This window comes from Cervus elaphus, chromosome 9, assembly GCF_910594005.1.
Source record: "Cervus elaphus chromosome 9, mCerEla1.1, whole genome shotgun sequence".
Classification (NCBI taxonomy): domain Eukaryota; kingdom Metazoa; phylum Chordata; class Mammalia; order Artiodactyla; family Cervidae; genus Cervus; species Cervus elaphus.
This window is the reverse complement of record NC_057823.1, coordinates 71,621,901-71,648,325: the sequence shown is the minus strand read 5'-3', so window position 1 is coordinate 71,648,325 and position 26,425 is coordinate 71,621,901. Positions and strand designations below refer to the sequence as shown.

At 42.2% G+C, this 26,425-nt stretch overlaps 1 protein-coding gene across 1 annotated transcript; it reads left to right on the top strand.

Moving 5' to 3' along the window:
* The first annotated feature begins 11,220 nt into the window (after positions 1–11,220).
* On the top strand, positions 11,221–26,406 carry IL12B (interleukin 12B). The gene is made up of 8 exons (XM_043914040.1): positions 11,221–11,301; positions 15,320–15,407; positions 18,591–18,866; positions 20,310–20,427; positions 22,459–22,676; positions 24,089–24,246; positions 25,622–25,747; positions 26,322–26,406. The coding sequence occupies exons 2-8, from the start codon at positions 15,320–15,322 to the stop codon at positions 26,337–26,339; spliced, it is 1,002 nt and encodes a 333-aa protein (XP_043769975.1). The 5' UTR covers positions 11,221–11,301; the 3' UTR covers positions 26,340–26,406.
* Positions 26,407–26,425: the final 19 nt, after the last annotated feature.

Genomic DNA, 26,425 nt, shown 5'->3' with positions numbered 1-26,425 from the left:
TTCTGCTAGACTGTAAACTTCTTATGAAAAGGAATTTGTTCTCAACCAAACAATACACTAGGCATTCAATAAAAGTGTGATGGATGAAGGAATGGCTAAATAAATAAAATGTGTTTGTTTCGATGCTTCCTTGGAGAGGATCCCTGGCTTCCTGGGTGTGTTTCGTATCTGCATTGCACTGAAAGCACTTTTGTCCTGAGCACTTTGAAGGGGAGATAACTGTTCATTCATCATATTTATCTAGTCCTGGATGACAGGAGTCTCCAAAAAAAAAAATCTGTGCACAATATTTCCTTCAATTTTCACAACAGCCCTTTGTGGCAGGTACTAGAAAAACCATTTCCATTTTAACATAAGGAAAGTACAGCACAGAAAGACTAAGTATCTGTTCCAATGCCATATAAACAATAAGTGGTAGAGTCAGTGTTTAAGCATCTGGGCTCATAGAGACCATTACATTTAACTATGCACCATATTCCATCTCAAAAGATGGCAGGAGCTTACTCTAATGTAATATGTAGTGAAGTATGGATGTATCCTTTCATCCATATGTGAAAGGATATAGCACTGTTTTCCATCCCCACTCTCAGTGCCCAATAAAGCCATGCTTTTTTTGCATAAATTAATCACTGGAACCACTCTCCATATGGCAAACCATGACAAGTCACTAGATCCAGGAGGGAACTCAGATGACTACACCTTGCGAGAAGAACATGGACCCTTCAATATGACAATTACAAGCGCAAATTTTCCAAGGCAAGGATTTTCCCTGGGTAAGTATTTCTCTCTGATCATCTACCAGATAGGAGATAGCCTAAGACAGCTTCTTCATCCAGAGTAGATTTTTCTCATGTCTGAAGTGTGGACCAATGAGGACACATTTCGCCTCCGAGTGATACTGTGGATTGTCTGGCTGTTTTCCTGGGTACAGCCATCACAAGGATGATGTAAGGTTATCTCCCTGTTGCCACAGGAACTGGTTTCATCAATGTCTCAACCTGCCTGGAAAATTTGCATACATGATGTCATGCAGAAAGAGAAAGTTAAACTGCCCTAAAGTCAACAGGTTCTACTGGCTACTGTTGATTGAAACAAGACAGTACTCATATTGCATCAACGTCATGGGGGCATTCCCAAAGCAGGGCTGCTCTTCTGCTCACTAATCCTCACACTTTCTCTCAGTCACCAGAATGGCATCCAACTAAAGAAACAGATGAGAGCAACCAGAGGAGTGTGTTGCTGGAGCCCGGTGTTGAATTCCTTTTCTGCACGTTCCATAACTGCCTTCTGGCGGGATGGTCCTGTTTACAAGGGACTATGCTTAGCCAGCTTAACTGCAGGTTCTGACAACAACCAACCCTTCGGAATCTTGGCATCCATTGCTTCATCAGGGACCCCCAAATCACTACTACACATCGCATATTCATTTATACTCAGCACATGCTTTCATGCGATTGCTGAAGTTCTATATGCACTTCTCACCTTTTCTTTCCTTTATCCAAAGTAGCCAGACTGGGTTAGCATTCTGGGGCCACCCCTATTCTTTTATGTGCAAATAGGGCACAATTTCCAGAAAAGTGGTGATTTTCCTTCCTAGAATCCTCACACATCATGTTACTATGTGCTCAAATATGGCTTTGAGAAAGGATTTAGTGACAAAGGAATAGCTTTATTCCATAGTCTGAAAGTAATATGTCTATTTCTGTGGTCCCCCAACTGTATACCAAGTCACCCCCGGGCACCGTATAAATTTACAGAAGTGCTGGAAGAGACTTGAAATTCCCCAAGGGAAATGGGACATACTGAGCATCTGCTTCCCTAAGTCAGGGTTATTCAGTGTCAACATGAGATCAGGCTGCTTCCTTTCAATGATGGCATATCTTTGCAAAGTCATGTTTTCTGCAGTAACTGTGATGAAAAGCAAGTCCCAAAAGGAAATCTGTGGAACAGGAAATGAAGGTGGCAATGTCCAATCTGATTCCAAAGTCTGAGTAGTTTGTGCAGTACCCAACAGGCACACGCATCCCATTAGTAACTGGGTGATTTAAGAATACAATAAAAATACTATCTTTTTGTTTCAATGTGTGGGTATCATCTTCTTTTAAACGACTGTTAAAAAGTTGCTAGGACACAAAGATATTACAGGACTTCCCAGGTGGCACCAGTGGTAAAGAACCCACCTGCCAACGCAGAAGACATGAGATGCAGTTTTGCCCCTGGAGAAGGAAATGGTAACCCACTTCAGTATTCTCGCTTGGATATTACATTGTTTGGAACTAACTATTTAACAAATGGAAATATTATGTATTTCTTTTGGTCTAAGGGCACCATAAAAAAAAATCACTGGGGTACTGAAGGTTCCATGAATCTCTGGTCCAGTCAGTGATGCTTTGCAGTTCCCAGAGACCTCATTTGTACTTGATCATGGTTTGGATGTTGGGGCTGCTTCAGCTCAGTGAATTTTCCACCTTTTGGTGCTCAAGGTACACAAGGTCTTTCTGATACAGCATCTAGCCCAGGGCAGTGTCTCAGCCTCACCAGGGCACCTCTCCTGTCTGTCCTCCATGCTCAGTTCACACTGCCCTCTTCCCAGTTCCAAGCCCTTTCCCATGATGGGAATTTTGTACTGACTCTTATCCTGATTTACTCTCAGGTCCCATCTTAACAGCCACCTTATTAGAAAAGCCTCCCCTGGGGACTTCCCTGGTGGTCCAGTGGCTAGGACTCATGCTCCCAATGCAAGTTGCCCAGGTTCGATCCCTGATCTGGGAACTAAGATCCTGCATGCTGCAACTAAGACCCAGTGCAACCAAATAAATATTTAAAAAAATAAGACTTTCTCAACTTAAAAAAAAAGACCTTCCCTGACCTATTGTAGCAAGGTCTCCCCATTATCCTGCCTCACACACAGCTCATTTCCTTCACAGGATTCTGTCCTCTGCACATACATGTTCACCTTCATCAGGACAGTGTGCTTGTCTATCTGCTAACGGCTTTGTCCACTGAACTTAGCACAGTGACTTAGCATATAATTGTCATTCAATAAATCACTGTGAAATAAACAAATGCCAGGACTGTGACTATGGCCCTATCAAGTCCAAAGCATTCAGAGGTTTTTCTGGCAAATAGTCTTTCAAATAAAAATAAGGGCCAATTATATCACCAGCCCTGGGCAGAGGTGGTCCAGGGTAAGGTTTAAGGTCACAGATCCCAGCTCTGCTACCTCTATGCTGGCAGACACTGGGCAAGTTGCTCATTCTGTCTCTCTACCCACAGCCACTTTGCCTGTAAAAAGGCTGTTAGCAGGACTAACTGCAAAGCTCTTAATTTGTGTCTGGCAAGTAGCTACTGTTCAAGTTCCCTGCCATTATGAGGACAGCATTCAAGGATTTCCCCACCAAGGCCCACATATTCTTAGGGGAAGTTTCTGCCTCCCAAACTGATGGGTTCAAATGACTCTTGCTCATTTTAGAATACACGGTTCACTGCAAAAAGTGATACCTGACCAACTAAATCCCAGACCCATTGGTGTTCCTGGCTCAACTCACAATTGGAACCAAAATGAATTTGTATGGAACTTTGATTATCCAGTTGGATGACAGAAATGGAAAGTCTCAGCTGGGTTATTGCTAATTTGTCCAGACTTGGCCTGCACTGTGGCCCCATGCATTGAGTAGTGTTGGCTTTTATTTTTAAAATTAATTTTTATTGGAGTATAGTTTCTTTACAATGTTGCATTAGTTTCTACTATACAGCAAAGTGAATCAGCTATACATATACATGTATCCACTCTTTATTGGATTTCCTTTCCATTTAGGTTACCAAAGAGTACTGAGTAGACTTCCCTCGTGCAGTACTCCCGAATACAGTAGGTTGTCACTGAGTGTGTTTGCGTGATCCTCCCAACACTTTGCTTGCTCCCTCTTAACCAGCTCTCTTCATGTTCTTAAAAGTAAGCCCAGTGCACCCCAGTATCTGCCCAGTAGTACCTGGGGAGCCCACATTCCCAGAGCCGATGTGCCATGTGGCTCCCCTCCATGCAGGGAGAGGAAGCATAGCGCTGTCTGCATCCACTCACACCAATTTACTGTGGACCCTCCTTCCTGGGCCTTCTGTCCCAGCCTCTCCCCACGGGATCCTCGTATCTGGATGCATCACTCTCAGAAACCACTGGAATCATATCATGGTCCTCCTCAAAAGCTATCCACACCTCCTATTTCACGTGTACCCACCTCTCAGAAAACCATTTATCCCTTAAGCCTTCTCTATATGTATGACTGAGGTGAGGATGGGCTTCCCAGGAGGTGCTTGTGGTAAAGAATTCGCCTGCCAATGCAGGAGACGTAAGAGACGAGGGTTCGATCCCTGGATAGGAAGGATCTCCTGGAGGAGGGTATAGCAATACACTCCAGTATTCTTGCTTGGAGAATCCCTTGGACAGAGAAGCCTGGCAGGCTACCGTCCATAGAGTCGCAAAGTGTCAAACATGACTGAAGTGATTTAGCACACACAAGGAGAGGATAATGTCTTTCCTGCTAATCTGAGTTGCCCTCACTGTATAAACTTAGCGGAGGCCTTACATGTTGATACCAATGAACTCAAACATGTGATATGTTTCGATCCCAGTTTCTCCATTTACTAGCTACATTTTCTAGGGCAAGTAAACTACATCTATGAGCCTCTGTTTCCTCATCTGTAAAGAGGGCAGGATGGTACCTACCTCATAGTTTTGTTGATAAGAAAACACATGTGGAACACCTAGGCCAGTACTCAGTAGAGAGGAGCATGCTCAAAAAGTTAGCTATTATTGTTTCTCTTACAAACTCCTCATTCTCAAGGTCTCAGCTCAGACATTACCTCTCCTGGGAAGCCTTTTCCGACTACCACTTCAAAAATGTGTGTGCCTCTAAAGCACCTGTCCCCGATCACCATAATAAGATGTGTTACACTGCTGTGTCCCTGCCTCTCGACTTTTTGGCTGCCCCCTACGGTCCTATGAAACATCACTGGTGAGGATAATGTTCCTCCTACACTAACATAGCACCTGGCACAAAGTAGGTGCCCAGTAAAAGTGTGGCCAAATAAAAAGTAATGAATTAAATAAACAAACAAAGACAAAATAATTGTTAAACCTTTGCTATGTCATCTAACCTAACAATCTCTCCATTGTAAGACCAGATGCTTGTTTGGCAACCAACCACATCCCTCTTTCATAGTGTTTAATTGTAATAAGAGTTATCATAGACTGATCCATTTTCTACGCAAAATGTAATTTGATCCTGATAATTCCTCTGAGGTAGGTACGATGAGCAGTGCCATCTTCCTCAGAGGAGGACACCGAGGCTCAGAGAATTGAAGGAATTTGCCCAATATCATCCAGCTAGTGGAACGTAGCTGAAGCCAAAATCCAAGACTGTTCAACTGTTCAATCTGTTTGTTGTTCTGCTTCTTGCTATACTTGAAGATGCTGCTCTTCCTTTTTGCTTAATTTCTCTGGCATCCCAAATCCTACAGAGTGGTGGTTCATCGCCACTGGTGCCTACACCATAAACATGATAATGCCTCAGGCATAAATTCATTTGGTTACTAATCACCCACTCAGTGCCTTGCAGCATTTTTTTCTTGGCATCATTTAACTTTCATGCCTTATCAAGTCTCTCCAGAGTAAGCACAACCTGTTGATGGCAGTGCCCAAGTCTGACAGTTTTAGCCCCCAAAGCCTACAGGAACATCTTCACCTGGTAAAAACATAAGTAAAATGAAGTTCCATATATTTGGTTGTTACATATTCAAATACAATGACTAAAAGATTATCACCAAATGTGAACAGTAAGTTTAGGACAGCCTGACTTGGCTATGGTAAAAAATCAGTTTCACAATGGGGAGTCCAGGAGCTACTTCAAGAAGGCAAACACATTTAATAACCTTAGTACTGTTTGATTTTAAGCCAGAATCATGAGTTATTTTTTAAAGCACCATCAAACATAAAGATAGATAAACAGACAGGAGTTTTTAAACCCCCAAATTAGAATGAAAATGACAGGGCAAGAGACTAGGGTCAATAGTTATCTTCCTGAGCAGACTTCCAGAGCAAGATATAATAAAAGCCCAGAAGAACACAAACTCCTACGAACAAAGAAATGAATGTAGCCTCAAATGTGAGTTCCAAATCATCAGTCACAATGGAAGATGCACCAAATCACAGATGCTGTTTTTTGTCTAAATAAGTTACTTCTTATTTAGAAGATTCTATGTGTGCCAGGATGAGTAGCAGAAATATTCTTTACTAAATGGTAGTTTAACAATTCATCCTACAAATGCAGGGTGGCCAGTTGATAGGCAATAATCATCTTTTTGGTTTGAGTTGATGTAGAAAGGGACCATCAGACAGCAGATGGTAGGACTTCGCCCCAGATGCCTACCCTCTCACCTGTGTCCCACTTTGCCTTGTTCTGTCTCTGCTAGTTGCAAAACCAGACCAAATGTTTCCACACCTTTCCAGCATAAGCATTTAAACACCTCAGCAATTCTACAGTCCAGGACACACCCACTTCCTTCCGGCTGTCCACACACACCCATTCCTTTCACTGAGATTAACATAAAATTGCATTTAGAGAGGAAGAGAAAAATATTTCCATATGCAAATTGAAAAATCCATTTCCAACTGGAATATCTGACTTACTCTGCAGTCAGTCCAGTAGAGCAGGTCAAAGATGCCCACTTGGTTGATGAACTTCAGAAGTGACTACATCCAACACCTGCTGCCTACATAGCACAGGCCCAGGAGAGAAGGATGGCATAGAAATATAATCAGAGCCATGGCTGAAGGGGAGGAGGCTGGTGAAGACATCTTAGTTTCCGTAAAAATGAAGCTGACTTTAGGGATCTTTTACAAAGTACTAAGACAAAAAATAGGCATCTGAAGGACACTTGAAGTAATTGAATGAGATCATTTCAGACAGTCTTCTGCCTCAAGGAAACATCATAGCTAAGGCAGACACTTCTCCATCACTATCCATAAAATACAGCACTTCACAGCGACTTGGCAACTTTCATCCCCGGAGAAGTTTATAATCCAAGAACACATTCAGTTATATCTGACATATAGATCATGTTCAAACGCAGGACTGTCTGGTTATAGAACGCAAATTCCTAACCACTAAACATTCTGCCCTTTTTGTATATTTCATTCATCCCTTTTTCAATGACATTTTCTGATTAGGAAAGCAATACAAGTTCATTTTAGACATACTGGAATATTTAGGAAATCACAAAAAAGAGAAGAATAATCTACTATTGTACCACTCCAATACACACTGTTAAATTTTTGTCTATAGAATTCCAGCGACTTCCCTGGCAATCCAGTGCTTAAGACTTTGCTTTCTAATGCAGGGGGTGTGGGTTCCATCCCGGGTTGGGAAGCTAAGATCCCACATGCCTAGAAGACAAAAAGTCAAAACATAAAACAGAAGCGATATTGTAACAAATTCAATAAAGACTTTAAAAATGATCCACATAAAAAAAATCTTAAAAAAAAAAAACTTCCAATATTTTTTTCTGCAAGACCACACTTCTGAGAGGGCAGGTGGAAATTACTGCCAATGCCTTTAAACTGCAAGTGTTCCTTCAAAAGCAGCTGACCAATTTGGGGAAGAAGCCTTGGTCCTCACGAGCCACAAAACTGCCATATTGCTTCACTCTGTTGGCAGTACTAACCAGTCAGGCTCACCTAAAAGGCACATCCTTGGGGACCTGCCGTTTCCATCTGGTTGGAGTATCCACTCCTATGGGATCCTGATCCTCTAGCAGTTCAGGGACAAACCTAACTTGGCTAACACTTTCATTGTAAAGACAGGTGGAGGCTGCTGGACACAAAACAGACTATCACAAGGAAAGAGCAATTTGTAGAAAAGTATGTACAGTATGATTCCATTCTGATAGATAGATATAAATACATAGAAAAGGGCCAAGAGTAGTCTCTGGAGGCATACACATCAAAATGTTGGCACTGGTGACCTCTGGGAGCCACATCAATCAGCACCTCAACTTTTTATTCTATCTTTATTTTTATGGTTTGAAGTTTTTACAATAGCATGCATACATGCATTGCTTGGGTAATTTTTTTTAAATATTTCAATTTTACAGAGTACACATGGCTTCCCCTTTATTTGAAACTTGTATTAGAAATTCAGAGCGTTCTTCTAGGAAAAAAAAAGTTTGTGGTCAAAAATTCTTCAAGTTATTTTCAGTTTCTAGGGGAATCCTCTCTGTCTTACAGTTCAGCATGCCTGCTGTCTGTCAGCAGAACTGTCAGACATCACGAGCTCTGGTTCAGTTTGCCTGGGGTCAGGCTCGGTCTGAAAGGTGAAGTGGACAGGGTGATAAACCTCTTCTTTGAAATCGGGACATGGGCTGACATCACCAGATGCTGGCCGGCCTTGTGGGGTGTCCAGAGATGAGTAAGGAGTGGATGTTATCTCCAGGAGGTAGAGCATAGGGGCTGGGTAGCATGTATCAAAGTGTGGGCAACAGTCCCCACATCAGAAACACCTGCAAACTTGCTAAAAAGGAAATTCCTGAGCCCCACTCCAGATCTCGTGAGTCACAAGCTCTGAGGCTTGGGCCCCAAAACCTGAATTTTTTTTCTTATCTGTGGATAAAGTATGAGAACTACTTTCCTCAGTGGGTGAAGCGGCCTCGTCAAAATAGGTAGTCAGTCCTCTGGGCAGAGGTCAGACAAGTACAGGTTCTTCTTTCTCTTCTTGGCTACCTGAATGGTCAGAGCCAAATTAATGGCCCAGCTGCAGTCACGTGGTTTCATGGCATGAGGACAATGAGGAGCCCTCTTCTTGGTTCCTCACACTAATTCCCCGACTTCTTTCATTCCTCTTGCCATCTTCAATGTCCCCATTTGAGCTAACAAGAGTCTTCCTGGGATAAGCAGGACAAAATGAATAAATGAATAAAAGCAGCCATTTATTAAGCACTTAGCTGGATACTGTACTAAATGCATTACATCATATCTCATTTAATCTTCACAACAAACCTAAGACCAGGTACTATTGTTAATCCCATTTTATAGATGTGGGAACTGAGGCTTAGAGACGTTAATAATTTTCAGAGCAGGTGCTGGAATCCAGGTCTCTACTTTCAGAGCCTATGTTCTTAAACACATACTATCTGCCCTTGGCATAGGTGAACAGTAGTGGCCCCACACTTTCCATATAAGACTTGCCCTGAGGCTGCAATCTGAGTGGAAAAGGGGGTGGTGATGGGAAAGGCTTACCTTGAAGCTTTTATTTTTTGCATAACGAGCACATTATTTTTAAAGATTTTATGCTTCAGATCAATTTTTTAAAATTTTGAAGAAGATTCTAGGAACATTTTTAAATGTTTTGTCTTATTTTATGTATGTATATATTTACAGAGGGTCACAAAAGGTCTCATCTGTTTTGGTGCAGTCATTGTAAATGAATTAGTAAAACTCATGTCAAATTTATTTTCAATTTTCTGTTCAGTAGCCAGTGATGACTTACTGGGGGAAATGAATGTTTTTCTACAGGAAGGACTCCTCGACTTGGTTATTATTTTAATACATATTTAATACATGTGTATATTATATAAAAACAACAAAAAAGTCAAACTGTGAAAAGGCCCCATCACTGCCTAGCTATACTCCTCAAGGGATGCCCACTGTAAAAAGTGCATGCACACACACACGCGCTCACACACATACACACACACACACACACACACACACAAACAGTATCATATCACCAACATACAATACAACCTACTTTGTTCACATAACCATATATCTCAAACATACGACGTTTTGCTTTGTTGTTTAACCTGAGAACTCCGTTCACCTTCAAGCCTGGAGGGCAGAGGAGCCCAGAGGTGCCCCTCTGAGCTGGAGGTACCGTCTCCGCCCAAGTCAGAGCACAAGGCCGGATAACCAGTGGGACTGCCTGCTAAACGCCCCCGCCCTCCCGCGGCCGGGACAGCGGCGGGAGGGAGGAAGTGCGGCTGGGAAGCTCCGCCGCTCTCGCCCGGGTTCCCCGTTTTCCCTGACTGAGACTGCGAGGAAACTTAGTGCGGAAATCTGCACCCACCTTAAACCCGGCCGGCCCCAGGAACTTCCCTCGCGGCTGGGACCTGAGGCTTGGATGGAGAAGTCACTACCGCGTGCGCGGACCCGGGACGCCGCGCGGGGACCGTTTCGCAGCAGCGCCCTCTGTCGGCGGTATACGTATTTGAGCACGGCCTGAACTTGCTCCCCGTAGTACTTGGTGTAGGTGTTTTTAATGTTTCTGTTCCTGTGCAGATGGGGGTCGGGGTGTCTAAAACCGATGTACACCTTTGCACCTCTCTGAGTTAAACTCTGCTGGAAATCTCCAGATAGTTATGCTAACTCTGTGCATCTGTGTAGAGCTCCTAGAGTCATAGATTTGTGTAAAAATGAGTGTGAAGTCTGAGTGCCCAAAGGAGTGTACCTTGAGTGTGGCATTGGTTGTATACATGCCTGTGGATATTTCACTTTCTGCTCACATCCGTCTATCAGTAAGTACCTATGAGCATAGACAGTATTCCTACATATTTTGAGTGTTATTAGTAATACACATGTTTATCATCTTCCCAGGGCTGTGTCTTTATGAATGTGCGCAGTGTGTTGGAGGGTGGGGAGGGACAGAATGGGTAGTAAGAGTATGTTTCTGAAATCCACACATTAAAGGCATAATATGGGGAAGGGCGTTCAGGACATACTAAACCTTTGCCCTCATCTCATCCTCTTTGACTTCAGGAGGACAGTAGATTTTGCTTTCCAACCCTCTAGCATACAATTGCTGGATCCTGATCTGAACTCATTCTCCTGCTTGACGTCTCCTTGTTCTTCCTTCTTCTCTTGTCTGCGGAGTCCAGGGAGGTTGCCTCTTACTGTCTCTAATCTCTTCGGCCATGATGTCAACTCAAAGTAGTGAGCATCCCATCTCCTTCCTTTTTCTCCACCCGAAAGTCATTTCCTCTTAGTTCACTACCTGGGATTTTGATGCCTGTGTTCCCTCAGCATTATTGATACACATAGAGAGAGAGAAAAAAGGAACTACTTGAAATTCCCCAGAAGGTTGTGAGAGTTGTTTTCAGTGTTGCAATTTGGAACAAGTCAGTTTCTAGTTTAAGTTTCCATCAGAAAGCTTGTTAGGAGTAGGGTATATAAGCTCCAATAGTAGCAACAGCAGCAGCAGCAGAAGAAACAACTGTTTCAGACCCAGCGAACTCTGCAGCCTGAACAGAAGCAAGGTAAGCGTTTCCCTGGCCCCTGCCGCCCCCTCCACAGCCCCACAAGCTGTCCAGGGGTATAAAGTATTCATTTTAAAAGTCAACTAATAATAATTATTTACTAAGGTCTATGAAGGAATGCATATTTTTTTAGAAAGGTTTGTCTTGTTTTAAAGTAGTATGTGTATAAAAATGTTTTCTTCCATATTAACATTCATCAGTTAAAGGATTGTATAGAATTAAAGTGAGTGGTGCTTTCCTTGTTATTGTAAACTTACTAAAAGCCTTTCATTCAATAAGTAATAATAAATTCAATAAATAATTGAATTCATGCTTATACCTCATAACTGTATATTGTTAGCATAGTTAGTCCCATATTTGTGGTGGGCTTGTGATAATCAACTAGATTAATAGTTGAGTTAACTAGATCTTTTGGATTAACTAATCACTTAAACAGTGGAAAGCAACTCCAATGTTTAAAATTACTTTGTGAAGTTTTAAAATCTGTAAGAAGAGGGAAAAATGATCATCTTTACTATACTGGTGTCTGATAGTTGCCCAGGTAAATCATGTACAATAATTTTCAGGTTAAAAAAATAATCATTAGTTTAAAATATCATTTTTAAAAAGAGATTACTAAACCTGAGCTGATGGCCTACTTTTTTTTCAAATGAGGAATTTCAAGGTATTAGAAAGAATTTGGGCAGCCTCTGAGACTTCATTTTATTGGGGTCTGAAATGTTATGGTTTCTGTCCAGTCATTCATTCTTCTAATAATGAAATCCCTCTAAGATAGAGTCTCTCTGCTAGACTCTGGGGACAAAGTATAGAACAAGACAGACATGGTTGCTGCCATCAGAGAGCTCAGTGTGGTGGGGAAGACAAACATGAAAGAAGTGGCAATATGATTGCAATTGTCTTAAGTAAGTGCTGTCCAAGGAGGACTGGAGCTCTGAGAGGAAACAGCCGGGAGTCCTGCCTTCATCAGGGCACCGTGCTGAATACTTTATGTGAATTATTTCATTAGCATTTCATCACAACAGGGTGACCATTTTACAGATTAGGAGTGTAAGGCTCAAAGAGAGCAAATGACTTGACCAGAGTCACACACCTAACAAGTGGCAGAGCTGGGATGCCAACACAGAGCTGCCTATCTCTAGAACTAGTACTATTTTCATTTGCTACACATGCCTTCTGTGACTATGTCTTTTTATCTTTAAATGATAATTCTCTTTTCTGATTAAAAAGTAATGAACAAAATAAAACTTGAAAGAGAGACGCTCAGCCAAATATCACTGGCATGCCCATGTTAACACCAGAGTTGGGGAGCCTTAACACACTACAGGATCTGGGGGTCCTACGTCCCTCATATGAAGGTTTCAAGAGTTTAGAAAACCTGTGAAATTACATTTTCAAACATTTAATCCTTAAAACTCTCAAATTGAGCATGCTGAGAAAATGTGATCTGTGGGATACAACCCAACAACCCTTTGAGATGGGTATTACACTCATTTTACAGCTGAGGAAAATGAGGCTTAGAGAGTAATTTGGCCCATGGCATGTGACTAGTGAGTGGTGGAACCAGAATTCAAGCCCACGGTATCAGGTGATCTAGAGAACAACAGGGTAACTGCAAGCAGCCTCTTTGTGGTTTCCCCTGGGTTTGATTAAGAGAGTAGCCCGGCACAGTCTCCACCTTCTGCCACTGTCCAGTGATTTAAAATGTAGATGATACAAAAATGGGCATTGCTTCTTAGAACCATCAGCAAGTCTCTCTTGACCATGAAGTATGGTTCACCTGATATTCTCAGATGCATCTGAGGCCCAGAGAGGAAGTGCTGGGCACCTAGCTAAAGGGAAAACCCCGGTGTTAAGAGAGCATAAAGGACTCACCAGAAGATGCCAGGAATCTCTGTTTTTTCATTCCCAGAGTGCTGACATCTGGGTTTTATAGGCCTGTATAATTGCAGTGCCTCTATGGGCATTTCCCTACAGCCAGGCATGACTTTTTTTCATTTTTATTTTATTTTATTATTGGAGGATAGTTGCTTTACACTGGTGTGTCAGTTTCTGCTGTATAGCAAAGTGGATCAGCCATATGTATACATATATCCCTTCTTTTTTGGATTTCCTTCCCTTTTAGGTCACCACAGGGCCCAAGCAGAGTTCCCTGGGCTGTACAATAGATTTTCGTTAGTTATCTATTTTATACACAGTAGTATATATATATATATACAGGCAGGACTTTTTAATTTGTCCATCATGGACAATAGAGAAATTAAACTCTTACCTTATTTCTTCCTCTGGGTATAAGCTAATATGTTTGGGTGGCTTCTATAATATGTCATCTCATTGCATTCTCTCAACAATGCTTTGAAATGGGTATTATACCCATTTTATAGATGAGGAGACTGAGGCTCAGAGAGTAATTTGGCCAATATAAAACAACTAGTGAGTGCTCAAGCCAGAATTCAAGTCCATGCTGCTGGACTGCATGCCTACAAATGTAATAACTGGTCCTCTGTGGCAACTAGAACTTCACTAGAGTCACAACTTGAACTAAACTGATAAGTGTGCCCCTGAAAGTTCCATGCTGCAGTGACAAGACTGCTGATGGTGCTTGGGAAAGGCTGACTTCTAGTCCTGACTCTGCCACTCACAACCTTTATAATATAAGGGAATAAAGTAGGTGGCAAAGTGCCCCTAGAATTAGCACCATTCTGACAGGCATGATTTGTCAATATTTAGTCACCCTGACCAAGGGGTGCTTATTTTTAAGGTATTTTGCCAAAAACTTTTTGACTCTGGTCTTTGGATAGCCCAGTGGTTTTTTAAACTATATTCCTACAGAACATTGGAGAGCCAAGATGGATAGAGGTGTGTCAGATTGAAAATAAATAATAATCTCCATCTAATTTTCAGTCTGAAAATTTTCGTAAACCCTGGATACTAATCTTGACTGAGTTTCACTGTAACATGGTGAATTCACTATAATATGGCTGATTTAGCACAAAAGTATGCATTTAATTACTCTGTGGTGAATATTCAGTATTTTATGGTCTCTCCCAAGGAACATCTTAATTTTCAGGGGTTGTGGATCCTGGACATGGATTAAATCAATGGACCTTGAAGAGTAGTCCTCAGACCAGCAATATCAGCCTCCTCTGGAAGCTTATAGGAATGCAGATTCCCACACCCAGACTGCTGAATCAGTTATTTTAGGGTCAGGGTAGGGGGTAGGGTCACCAGTCTGTGCTTTAGCAAGGATTCCAGGTTATTCTGACATACACTCAAGTTTGAGAACCACTGGTTACCTTACATGGGAGGAAATAATCTTTGTGTTTGGAACAATTACAGCCTAAACAGGAGAGAAAGGAAACTTCTTTAACAAGGGCTGAACTCATTGCCAAAACTTGAAAGATCACTTCAAATATGACTCCCCCGCCCCACAATGTAAATCCTATAGTCCTGAGTGTCACTGCACATACTGCTTTGTGCTACAATAATACGGATATGTAGCTTATTTCCCCAACCAGAGGATGGGGATTTAACAAAGTGACTTAATAAATACTTGTTGGATGAAAGTATTTGCTCCTGGATGTCAGGATCCAGGTGAAAATCCTTTTCCGTTTCAGCTGTTCTAGCTCAATACCATCTACATAGGGAGTAAATAATGACTGAATGTCAATCCAGACAAGTCACTCTCCTTCTCTGAGCCTTAGGTTTCTCATCTTAAAAATAAGAGGATTGTATCAGATGGCTGGCCTTAGGTCTCTTTCAGCTCCAGATCAACTGTGGTTCTCTGTTTGGAGACGTTCTTACCCAGAGACTGGCAGAGGGCTCCTGGAATTCACTGCAAATTAATCTGAAAGCACAAAGAAGGAAGCGGAAGATAAAGATTAAAGACAAACGGAATACATAGAATGTGAATATGGTTTCCAAATGTGACTGTGTAACTACTGACATTTTCTCTTCTCCTATCCCTCCTCTTCTTTTCTCTTTTCTTCCTTCTCCTCCTCTGTTTCTCCCCCTCATGCAGATGCACCCTCAGCAGTCGGTCGTTTCCTGGTTTTCCCTGGTTTTGCTGACATCTCCCATTGTGGCCATATGGGAACTGGAGAAAAATGGTAACCAGCCTTTCCTGATTCTCTTCGAAGGTCCCAGGGCCTAAACCAGGACTGTCAGGCAGTCTTGTTGAGAAATTAGACTGAAATGGGCAGGCACTGGGGCTTCACTCTGGGATAACAGTGGCCGTCTGTCCTTGTTCCACCTTTGAGTATATCTGTATTGTATGGCTTGAGGGTGTCTATATTGTTTGGCTCTCACATTAAATGTCAGAGAAGGAGCTTTTGGTGGACTATGGTAGGAAAAGAGATACAGACTTTACCAGTATTACTAAATATCAGCTGTATCATATGACAAAGATTCCAAAGTGAGGGATTTGAAAAGTGTAAGAACTATGTCTTCCACTCCACCATGCAATATCAGACCCTCAGTTAGCACTGAGATGACTTACCTCTGACCAAGCATTTTGCGGAAATCATGGGATTTTAGACCTACATTGACTTCCATTCAGGGCTGATTTCTGCCACTTATTAGTTATGTGGCCTTGAGCTGGGTCACCTCTGAGCCTGAGTTCCCTCAAGTAAACTGAAGATTATGAAGTTATATCTACTACAAAGATTATTAAGTATACTAGTGAATACAGAAAACAACTCAACAGATGATGAAGTGACAGTGAATTAGCTAGTATTATTGTTTTGGTTGTTTAAAATAATGTGTCTGGTGATTCAAGGCCATCTATTTATTATCCCAGTGATCGATAAAAATTATTAGTAGAATAATAGTTACTTATTATTAGAATAAGGGATTTCCTCTATCCTTCTAGTATCTCACACACAACAAATATGCATTAACAGATTGTTAGCTGTTCCTGAAAAGCCCTCAGATATTTCTCCTTGATGTCAATGTAACAACATAGACAATTACTGTCTTTAATTGTATAATAATAATGTTTATTGAGAACAGCATCTCATTTAATTCTCACAACAACCATAAGAGATAGGAAGTGTTTATACCCCATTTTACAAATGTTAAAAGTAGAGGCTGTAGAGATTAAGTAACTTGCCAAATTTCACCCGGTAAGGGTGGAACAGGAACTTGACCCCAATTCTGTCTCACTTCAATGCTTATGCACTGAAGTATTTGAAGAAGGTTTTACCAGAAGGACATGAAGCAATTGTTTCCTCTGTCCTCAGACAGCTGAGCGAGAGGAAATAGGCATGCACTTAAAGTGAAGACATTGCAGCTGATCGTGAGAAATCATCTTTCAGTAGTGAGAATACACTACAATGGATCCCTGAAAGAAATCTGGGGCTCTTCCTCCGTTCTTAAGAATTTATGGAAGACAAGGATCCAACCATCCCTACTTTGCCTCAGGAGAGTCTGAGAGTTTTAGACCCTCCCCTGAATAAAGAGAAAGGTCTGAGCCAGATGATTGTTCCAAACCCTTCCAGCTCTGGGAGTTTGAGCGAGCTCAGGAGCCCTTGCATAGCCTGCCCTTAGTTACTTCTGATTTGGTAAACCACAGAAATTCCACAAAGTCAAAGTGAGAAACAGTGAGAGGGCATGCGACTCTGGCAATGAGACGAGATGCTGCCGGGCGCTAGGTTCTAGACACATCTCCTCATGCAGCTGTTTCCCCTGCCCTTGGACAGGTGTCTTCGGCTTCTGAGTCTTAATTGTGACAGGAAAATAGCCCTGCTGGTCGGTCACCAGTGTGACAGAGACAGTCAAAAGTGCCGTGTGGTTTTATATCGGCACAGCTGACCATTTTCAGAGCTGGGCCCCAGGTACTTTTTACATCAGGTCTGTGTTACCCATTCAGTAATTATAAATCCCTTTGATGTCAAGTGGGAACTTTATATTCCAAAACGATTCACATTGGGATGCCAATTATGAGAGCCAGCAGTGACAGAGCATTTAAGGGCACTGTGTCAAGCTCTTAGATGAATTAGCTCTTGTAATCCACATCTCCACCTTCTGGAACAAGTTCTAATATGTTGCTTATTTTAAAGATGATGACACTCGAAGCTTAGAGTAATTGAATGCTTTGATCAAGGCCACAGGCCAGTGTAAAAGATAGAGCTGAGTTCTAAACCAGACCTGTGTTGACTCCAATATCCGGGCTTTTAACTATCATGGCTCTCTAGAGTGGGTTTCAGAATCATCTGCAGAGATTACAAACAGGTCACTGGACCCAGCTCAAAGTTCTTGATTCAGTAACTGAGAATTTGTAGTTCTAACAGAGTCCAATGTGCTGCTGCTGCTGATAGTAGTTGGATGATCATGCATTGAGAACCACTACATTAAATAATTCTGTTTAATTAATAATTGATGCATGAATGAATGAAGGTTTGATATGAAATACTCTTCAAAATATGATATTAGGCCATTCCTCAAGTGCCAGTTTAGATGCTGGTATTAAAGCTTCAGTGCAAAGGCCTGAGATATAACTCTTGTGATTCTAACTTGATGTAACGTTGCTTAACCTCTTGGTCTGAGTACCCTTCTCTATAAAATGGGAAGACTAAGATCTACTGAACTGCCTCATAAGAGTGTAAAGTAGCTTTTAAAAACAAAGAGAGGATGAAAATCTCCATTGGTGAGTTTCATGCAGTAGGAAATAAATCCTTCAATCCCCATGGAAAATTGGAAAGCAGTTTCTGGCACAGTTGTCTAACCTTTGGTCTGTGAATAACAATAACAGCTAATTCTGAGTGACAGATTCTGCGCTGTGTTTTACATGCTTTTTTAATTTAATCCTCACAGCCAAACCTACAAGGCAGATACTATTATTGTTGTCATTTTACAGACAAGGAAACTGAGGCTCATGGTGATTAAGTATCTTTCTCAAAATTCCCCAGCCAGCTAGTGGGGACAGGATCTCAGTCCTCATCAGTCTTTTTCAGCACTTATTCTCTATGAACGTGAATTGTGCTGGAAGTTTCCTATGTCCACTAAGACTTTGAGAAAGAATATTGTGCTGTTTGCATTTTTTGGTGTATCAAGGTCTTCCTCATCTGCCAGCTAATCAGAAGTTAACTATTAATGGCAGCCTAACAATCAGTCAGTGGCAGCTATTACACTCAGCTTCTCTCTTCCACAATTTTGAACCCAAGTGAAGCCTAATAACCTGAGGTCATCTTCAGCAAGCATTTGCTGTTATTAGCAAGGTTGTGCTTCAGCCATTCAGATGCCCAAGTGATACAGAAAACACAGTCCAGTTCTCCAATCCCTGTGCTCTCCAGTTTATGTTGTAGAATTGGATTGGTATCCTGATGCTCCTGGAGAAACGGTGGTCCTCAGGTGTGACACTCCTGAAGAAGACGGTATCACCTGGACCTCAGACCAGAGCAGTGAGGTCTTGGGCTCTGGCAAAACCTTGACCGTCCAAGTCAAAGAGTTTGGAGATGCTGGGCAGTACACCTGTCACAAAGGAGGCGAGGTTCTGAGTCGTTCACTCCTCCTGCTGCACAAAAAGGAAGATGGAATTTGGTCTACTGATATTTTAAAGGATCAGAAAGGTAATCCCATCCCCTTGGATGGTGTCAGTTTTCTCTCTGGCTCCATAAGAGATTTAAAAAAATTAGAGTTTAAAAGGCAAGACATTTCTGGCAGTTGTTTTTGGACTGGATGGATTATTTTGATACAGAGGTGCATAATTACTGAGCACTTGTAAGGCATCAGGGATCATGCTATGGATAGGTAGAGTGGGAGAGGTGGTCTGTCCTCATTCTTCTCCTTTCCGTCTCCTCCTTGCATCCCAGAGTTGACTTAGCAGTGTCTTGACCTGGCATCACTCTATTCCTCCTCTCAGGCCTCTTCTCCCATCACAGGAGGCATGACTCTTTCTTGCCAAGTGTTCACATCAGTGTTTCCTAGCTAGTTCTCTTGTTATATGGTCACATCCCAGTAGACGTTTTGGTCAAGGTTGCAGGAAAAGGACTGAAGATAGACTGCGAAGGTGGTTCTCCCACCTAGCCTGTGGGTCAGATTCATTACAGTAAGTCTTAGGCCACAGTGAAATTGGGGAGATTGGTTTGTTCTTTTCTCCTTTTCCATCTATGTGGTATATTTTTAAACAGAATTTTATTTTTTGAATAAAAGTTCCTTATAAGAGGATACCTTCATTACACTGCTGCAATATAGCCATTATTGTATTGTATAGTTCCAGTTATCTGTATTATATGTAATGAAACTGACAGGGTGGCTGCTGCAGAATGCAGGGTGTCGCAGGGAACATACACAGCTGTTCCCTGGAAGTTTCCCTTTTAATTCCAACTGTGGCCCTTTTCCATGTGCCTTCACTTGAGCTGTTTGCCTTAACCTCTACAGTCTTGCTCTCCAGGGTGGTAAAAAAAAATGCAACACTTGGCATTTTTTATGTTAAAAAGAACAGTATTTTATTTATAATAAAATCTGAATATTTTTAACCCTTAAAAAAATAAATAAATAAAAGGCAAGACATGCTTAATGTGGTTAATGAAGTCATACCAAGTCCCTTATTGAAACCACCCAAAACCTAAATTTTCCTTTGCTTTGTTTTTCCTTTGCTGGACACTTTGGATTATTGACCATAAAAATCTCCTGTTGAGAGAGTTTCAGAGGGAATCTACATGCTTTTCCTGCAGTTCTTTTCAAATAGCAGTAATATGAGTGGATGACTAACGAAGTTAACAGGCAGTGTGTGTAACTCAACTCTGGGCTGATAGCCTTGAAAGAAATTAATACCTCCCTCTGATATATTAGGTGTGTAGTATAATCTACAGGATCAACATCCTCTTGGGACCTTTGCAGTCCTTGCTGAACTGCCTGCCAGGGGAACAGCAGCATTTTCCAAGGACATAAATGGAAAATCTTCACTCTTATACCATATGGTGGTCTGTAATTTATGGCAATAAAAATCTGTGCAATTTTAAAAGAAAGAAAATCCCTAAATATTGAATTTTTGTTATTTTCAAATACAGAACCCAAAGCCAAGAGTTTTTTAAAATGTGAGGCAAAGGATTATTCTGGACACTTCACCTGCTGGTGGCTGACAGCAATCAGTACTGATTTGAAATTCAGTGTCAAAAGCAGCAGAGGGTAAGTGAAACCACTGGGGTTTCTCAGCATTTCTCTTGAACTTTCTCATTAAGAAAATAAGGGCAACCGAGCAATAGCCTATCAGTTAATGAGAAAGGAGAAAATAAAATCGATCCTATGTTTTTAACCACCCCCCTCCACATATACACACCCTTCCCTAAATTAGGGAAAGAACATGAAGGTTTACGCTAATTGTCTGAATAAATGTAAGCATTAGAACAGGATATTATTGGGACTTGGAATAGCCTCTGCTATGTATGAACCCACACAACCAAATTGCCTGGCAATGCTTCATTAAGGCTCATAGCACCACAGGGAGAGAATAAAAGGAGAAATCAAAGCTACGAAGGACTTACCAAAATTGCACCTTGAGTCAAAAATAGAAACAAGAGCCCTAGCACATGGATCTTGTAAGCCCTGAGACCAACTCCAAAAACTCTGTGAAGCTTCTAGAAATTTCCCCAGGGCCACTTCAACTCCTTTTTCTTCTGCTGACACTACTAATCTGAAGGTCACTGTCCAAGTCCAAGTCCACTTGGACTTACCCCAAGAAACCAATTCCCTTGGTACGGAACCTACGTTAGCCCTCTATGTGACTTCCCTCCCTCTCATCTAAGTTCCCAAACAATGTAGGCTAATGGGACAAACCCTAAGTGATCACCCTGGCCTGGCCACTATTTAACTGAGTAAACCATTGGAGTCTTACTATTCCATCTTTAAAATGAAAGTGCTTATTAAAGAAATGCTTATACAAGTTCACAGAGACATAGATGCAAGGGTTCATCATGATGTTCTTGGTAATCTGCAGGGAAAGGTTAAACAGTGAGGTACATTATACCCCCTCTTATTGTGCAGTCTTCAAAATGAATGACCCAATCCATGTGGTGTGTCATGGGGTACTCCGTATGTTCAGAAGGGGGAAAGATGGTTGCAGAATTATATATACACATACATATGTATGTAAATATGGGTGTCCCTGGTGGCTCAGTGGTAAAGAATCTGCCTCCCAAACAGGAGATGCGGGTTTGATCCCTGGGTCAGGAAGATTCCCTAGAGAAGGACATGGCAACCCACTTCAGCATTCTGGCCTGGAAAATTCCATGGACAGAGGAGCCTGGCAGGCTACAGTCCATGGGGTCACAAAAGAGTTGAGCACAACTTAGCAACTAAACAACAGCATATATAATATAATAATAGATTAGAATTTTTAAACTTATAAAATACATATTTTATATGTATATATAATTTGATCCTTTTTCATAAAAATAAAACCGATGTATGTGTATATAGACAAATACGTGTATATGCATATATGTGTGTGCGTGCTAAGTCACTTCAGTCATGTCCAACTCTTCACAACCCCATGAACTGTAGCCCACCAGGCTCCTCTGTCCATGTGATTCTCCAGGCAAGAATACTGGAGTGGGTTGCCATGCCCTTCTCCAGGGGATCTTCCCAACCCAGGGATTGAACTTGCATCTCTTAAGTCTCCTGCATCGGCAGACAGGTTCCTTACCACTAGCACCACCTGGAAAGTCCTTATGTATGCATACATGTGGATAAATGATTGCTTTGAATACTCATAGAATAATGTCTGGAGGGATACAAGAAGCCAGGAAAAGTATTTGTATTTATATCTAGGGCATGAGATTATGGTTAAAAGGGGACTAGAGTTAAAAGAGGCATACACATTTCATTTATACACCATCTTAATCTTCTTAATAATAGGTATGTATTGATTTTTGTTCAGGAAAACGAATTAAAATGTTTAATAAGGAGATTTAACCAGGAGTGTTGAATCCAAAAATTTTCGAATTCATTTAGGCCAGAGGCATATAAGTGCAGAGTTGTTTCTAATCATTTGTACTACTTTTCGAAGCAACACTTGGTCTCATGGGGAGAGCAGTTGCTATCCCCTTGAGAGAAGTCAAACCAATTGGAGAAATTGCATCCTTGGACAGATGTCTGGCTACAATGGCTAGCGACTCACCTACAGTCGTGTGACACAGGATAACTTGTCTTTGATTTCAGCTCCTCTGACCCCCGAGGGGTGACGTGCGGAGCAGCGTCGCTCTCAACAGAGAAGGTCATTGTGGACCACAGGGAGTATAAGAAGTACACAGTGGAGTGTCAAGAGGGCAGCGCCTGCCCGGCTGCGGAGGAGAGCCTGCCCATTGAGGTCGTAGTGGAAGCTGTGCACAAGCTCAAGTATGAAAACTACACCAGCAGCTTCTTCATCAGGGACATCAGTGAGTCTGCTTGACTGTGTGTGTTGCTTAATCAGGATGATGCCATTCATCACATGTTCACAGTACCCCATGCAGTGGGGTGAGGGTTTATACATGCATTATCTCTTACTCTTCACCTCCACCCGAAGATAATTACAATGTAGATACAATTACTGCTTTTAAGGAAGAGGAAATTGAGTCCTGGCTAGGTTAAACATCTTGCCCCAGATCTCACAGCTAGCAATTCAGACCTAGACTGCCTCAGAAGAAGAGCAGGCTCCTGGTTACCCTTCTGTTCTGCTACCCAAGCACCTTCCATGATGAATCCAAGCGCAGTCCCTCAAGCATAATATTCATATGCAGAACCAGAGCTTCCCCTCCTAATGGCAATTATTCCCAACTAGTCTTTCTCTAGCATTTGAAAGAGACTTCTTTATAAATTGGCAGATGGAGATTTTGCCATTTGTCATATCCTTCACCATTTATCCAGTGAACATGCATCGTGACATAAACTGTGATAGAATCAGAGAACCTACTTTAGCATTTGTGGAGGGACTGCCTTTGGCGGGAAGGAGAGGGTGGGGTCTTGTTCATGTGAGGTGGCCGGGGAAGGTCTCTGTGAGGAGGTGGCATTATCTGAGTCCTAAGGGAAATAAGATGTCATTGTGTTAAGAAAGAGGAAAGAGTATTTGTGGAACATCTAGGAGCCTTTCGTCTTTGTGTGGAGAGGTGCTGGGTCCAGATGGTTCAAGCCCATTCTATGGACTCTGTCTCCTCCCTACACCCTTCTAGAAGAAGGCATATTATTTGAGGACAGAGTCTTTCTGACTTTCTGAGTCTTTCTGTGCTTTCTGCGCACGGTCCAGTGGCTGGCACATAATGAGGGCTTTTTATTGAATGAATGTGGGACTGAGCATAGAGACAAATTGGCTTCACTGCCACAGGACAAGTCAGTGTCAGACTCCATGAAAAGGCGAAAGAGAGAGCACTAAGTGGGAATCTGTCATCTGGTCCCCAGCAAGAGGCTCCGCCCTTTCTGAGTTTGGTGCCGAGAGGAATGAGTGTAGAGAGGGTGGTCCTTCACTGCCAGCCCAGATGTAAGTCTTGTTGTCTCTGAGATCTCTCCTCTGAGCACCACACAGAGGTTGTTCTACCCCCCAGGCCTGTATGACTGCACAGTGACGAGACAGATTCTGAGTCTCTCTTAGGTTCAGCCAAAGCAGCGGTTGGTGAGGACTGCCTCCCACAGGCATCAGCATGAGCATCACCTGCGGGGGTGACTCATGTCTGTCAACCAGGAGATCAGAGAAGTTCAGTAACTGTTATATGGACCTAGGCTCAGAGCTGGTCAACAGCGAAAGTGGGATCAGAAGCCAAAACTACCTTACCCCAAAGCCCCATTAAGAAAATAACTGTTTCTCTGTCTTCTGCAGTCAAACCAGACCCACCCAAGAACCTGCAACTGAGACCATTAAAGAATTCTCGGCAGGTGGAGGTCAGCTGGGAGTACCCTGACACGTGGAGCACCCCACATTCCTACTTCTCCCTGACGTTTTGTGTTCAGGTCCAGGGAAAGAACAAGAGAGAAAAGGTAAGATGTGATTCAGGTGCCATCTGTTCTGTAGTCAGGTTTACGTAGGCCCACATCGAGGAGAAGATTAATAATGCTAGTAACAGCTAATGTTTAGTTGGTACTTTCTATGTGCCTGAAACTCTGCTGAGGGTTTTCTCTACATATCTCACTTAAGTCTCACAGTAACCCTGGAAAGGCAGGCTGTGATATGTGTAACACTAGTCTTCACTAGTGAAGACTTTGAAGCTCAGAGAGGTGGAGTGACATGCCCAAGGTCACCCAGTTAGGAAGTGGCAGAACCTGGACACAAACTCAGTCTCCAGGACACAAAAGCCATGCACTTAAGACCCTACTGCCATCATTATGGTTGATCATTAATTTTTGCTCTCAGAATTGGCCTCGATATAGAAAATCTGGGCTCTAGGAGCCTAAAATAATTGTTTCTGATGAATGAATATAATGGGTGATAGAACATTCATGCTATGTTTCATCTAAAGTGTTAGATAATTCCCAGCTTGTGAAATTATCTTATTGAACAGAATGTTATCTCAGACCTTGGCTTTCAGACTTCCTTGCCTGAGCATCATAATCTCAAGTTCCTAGCGGCCCTGTTATAGAGCCAAAGTCTCCTTGGACCCCAGTTTTAGAAATCACTAGATAAGTGCCTTATTCAGTATAGTGTTTATATGTGGTAGAAATTTGATGATTCAGGAACTCCCTGAGAATTTTTTTTCTGGAAAGGAAGGGCTATTCAGGAGTAGATTTTACCTAGATCTTATTTAAAATCTTGCTATGTGCTTCTCAATATATTATTAATATATAGTATTAATAGGTGGTAGTATTTACAGAGAATTTTCTACATGATTAAATACTTTGCTACTTTAACTTTTATAAAATTCTATAATGGAGTGATTATTATGATTATCTCTCTTTTATAAATAAGGAACTGAGACACAGAGAGACTAAGACATTTTCCTGTGACCACATAGCTAATAAACAGCAATGCGTGAGCTTGAACAAAGATATTTCTGATAAAAGGATCAGACTATAGAATTTCAGAATATCCAAGGGACAGCTAGAGGAAATCTGTCTCAGCCCGCCACTGGCCTAGTACCAGAGTGAGTGCACATGGGGCCTTCAAGCAAGGCAACTGTGCTGAAAAAATGAAGCCTAGACCAATTTCTTCCTCCAGGCTTTGGCCTTACAAAAGAGAAAAATCGTGTCTATGCTGAGAGCTTCTGTCAGTAGGTGGCGCAAGTTCTACATATGCCCTGTGAATTCCGAGAGTAGTGCCCTGAGACTAAGGTGTGGATGTTTTGGGAGACTGTACTTGCCAAAATATGCCCAGCCCACTTTGTGACTGCGTTGTCAAAAAGTTCCCTGTCCTTTGCAGAAACTCTTCATGGACCAAACCTCAGCCAAAGTCACGTGTCACAAGGATGCCAGCATCCGCGTGCAAGCCCGGGACCGCTACTACAACTCATTCTGGAGTGAATGGGCATCTGTGTCCTGCAGCCAGGTGAGCAAGCCAGCAAAGCCCAGGCCAGACTTGTGCACCCAGTGTACCCACGGTCAGGACAATGGTGGGGATGGGGATGGTGTGGGGCAGGGGGGTCGGTGCCCAAAACACAGTCGCCAGAGATAGAAACGTACGTTTGTTCATTGATGGGTGTTTATTTGACGCCCAGGGCATTCCAAGAACAATGCTGGGCACAGGGACACTACAGTAAAGAAAGCAGGCACAGGTCCCGCCCTTCCCGAAGGGAAGGCACAGAGAGAGAAGTAGCCGCAAGTCAGAGCACAGGTGGCCTGCAAGCTGTTCCCAGGAATCACAGTCTTATCTGGAGACCCCTGGGGCCACTGAAGGGCTTTAAGCAAGGAAATGACATGATCAGATAGATGGTCTTTTAAGAAAACTCCCAAGAGAACCTCTGGCAAGTATAGCACTAGCAAAATCTTAGGCCACATAAAGAAGGGGAGCACTCTTCTGACATGGAATCCCCAAAACCCAACTGCCCAAATAATGTGTTGTGTGAAATAACGGTTTGCTACTGAATTTCGAATCTATATAGATGCTCGGCGTTCTTTTCCAGGTTCTAACCTCTGGATGAAACCTTGGAGGAAAAGTGGAAGACATTATGCTAAATTTTTAAAAGACATGTAGGAACAGACCTCCCCAAAGATATTTTCTACCAAT

Bases quoted from the DNA above. Each gene is read 5' to 3' on its own strand.
- IL12B (XM_043914040.1), top strand. From the start codon at position 15,320: ATGCACCCTCAGCAGTCGGTCGTTTCCTGGTTTTCCCTGGTTTTGCTG. The intron at 15,408-18,590 runs GTAACCAGCCTT...TGTGCTCTCCAG, and splicing joins ATGGGAACTGGAGAAAAATG to TTTATGTTGTAGAATTGGAT. The intron at 22,677-24,088 runs GTGAGTCTGCTT...TGTCTTCTGCAG, and splicing joins CTTCTTCATCAGGGACATCA to TCAAACCAGACCCACCCAAG.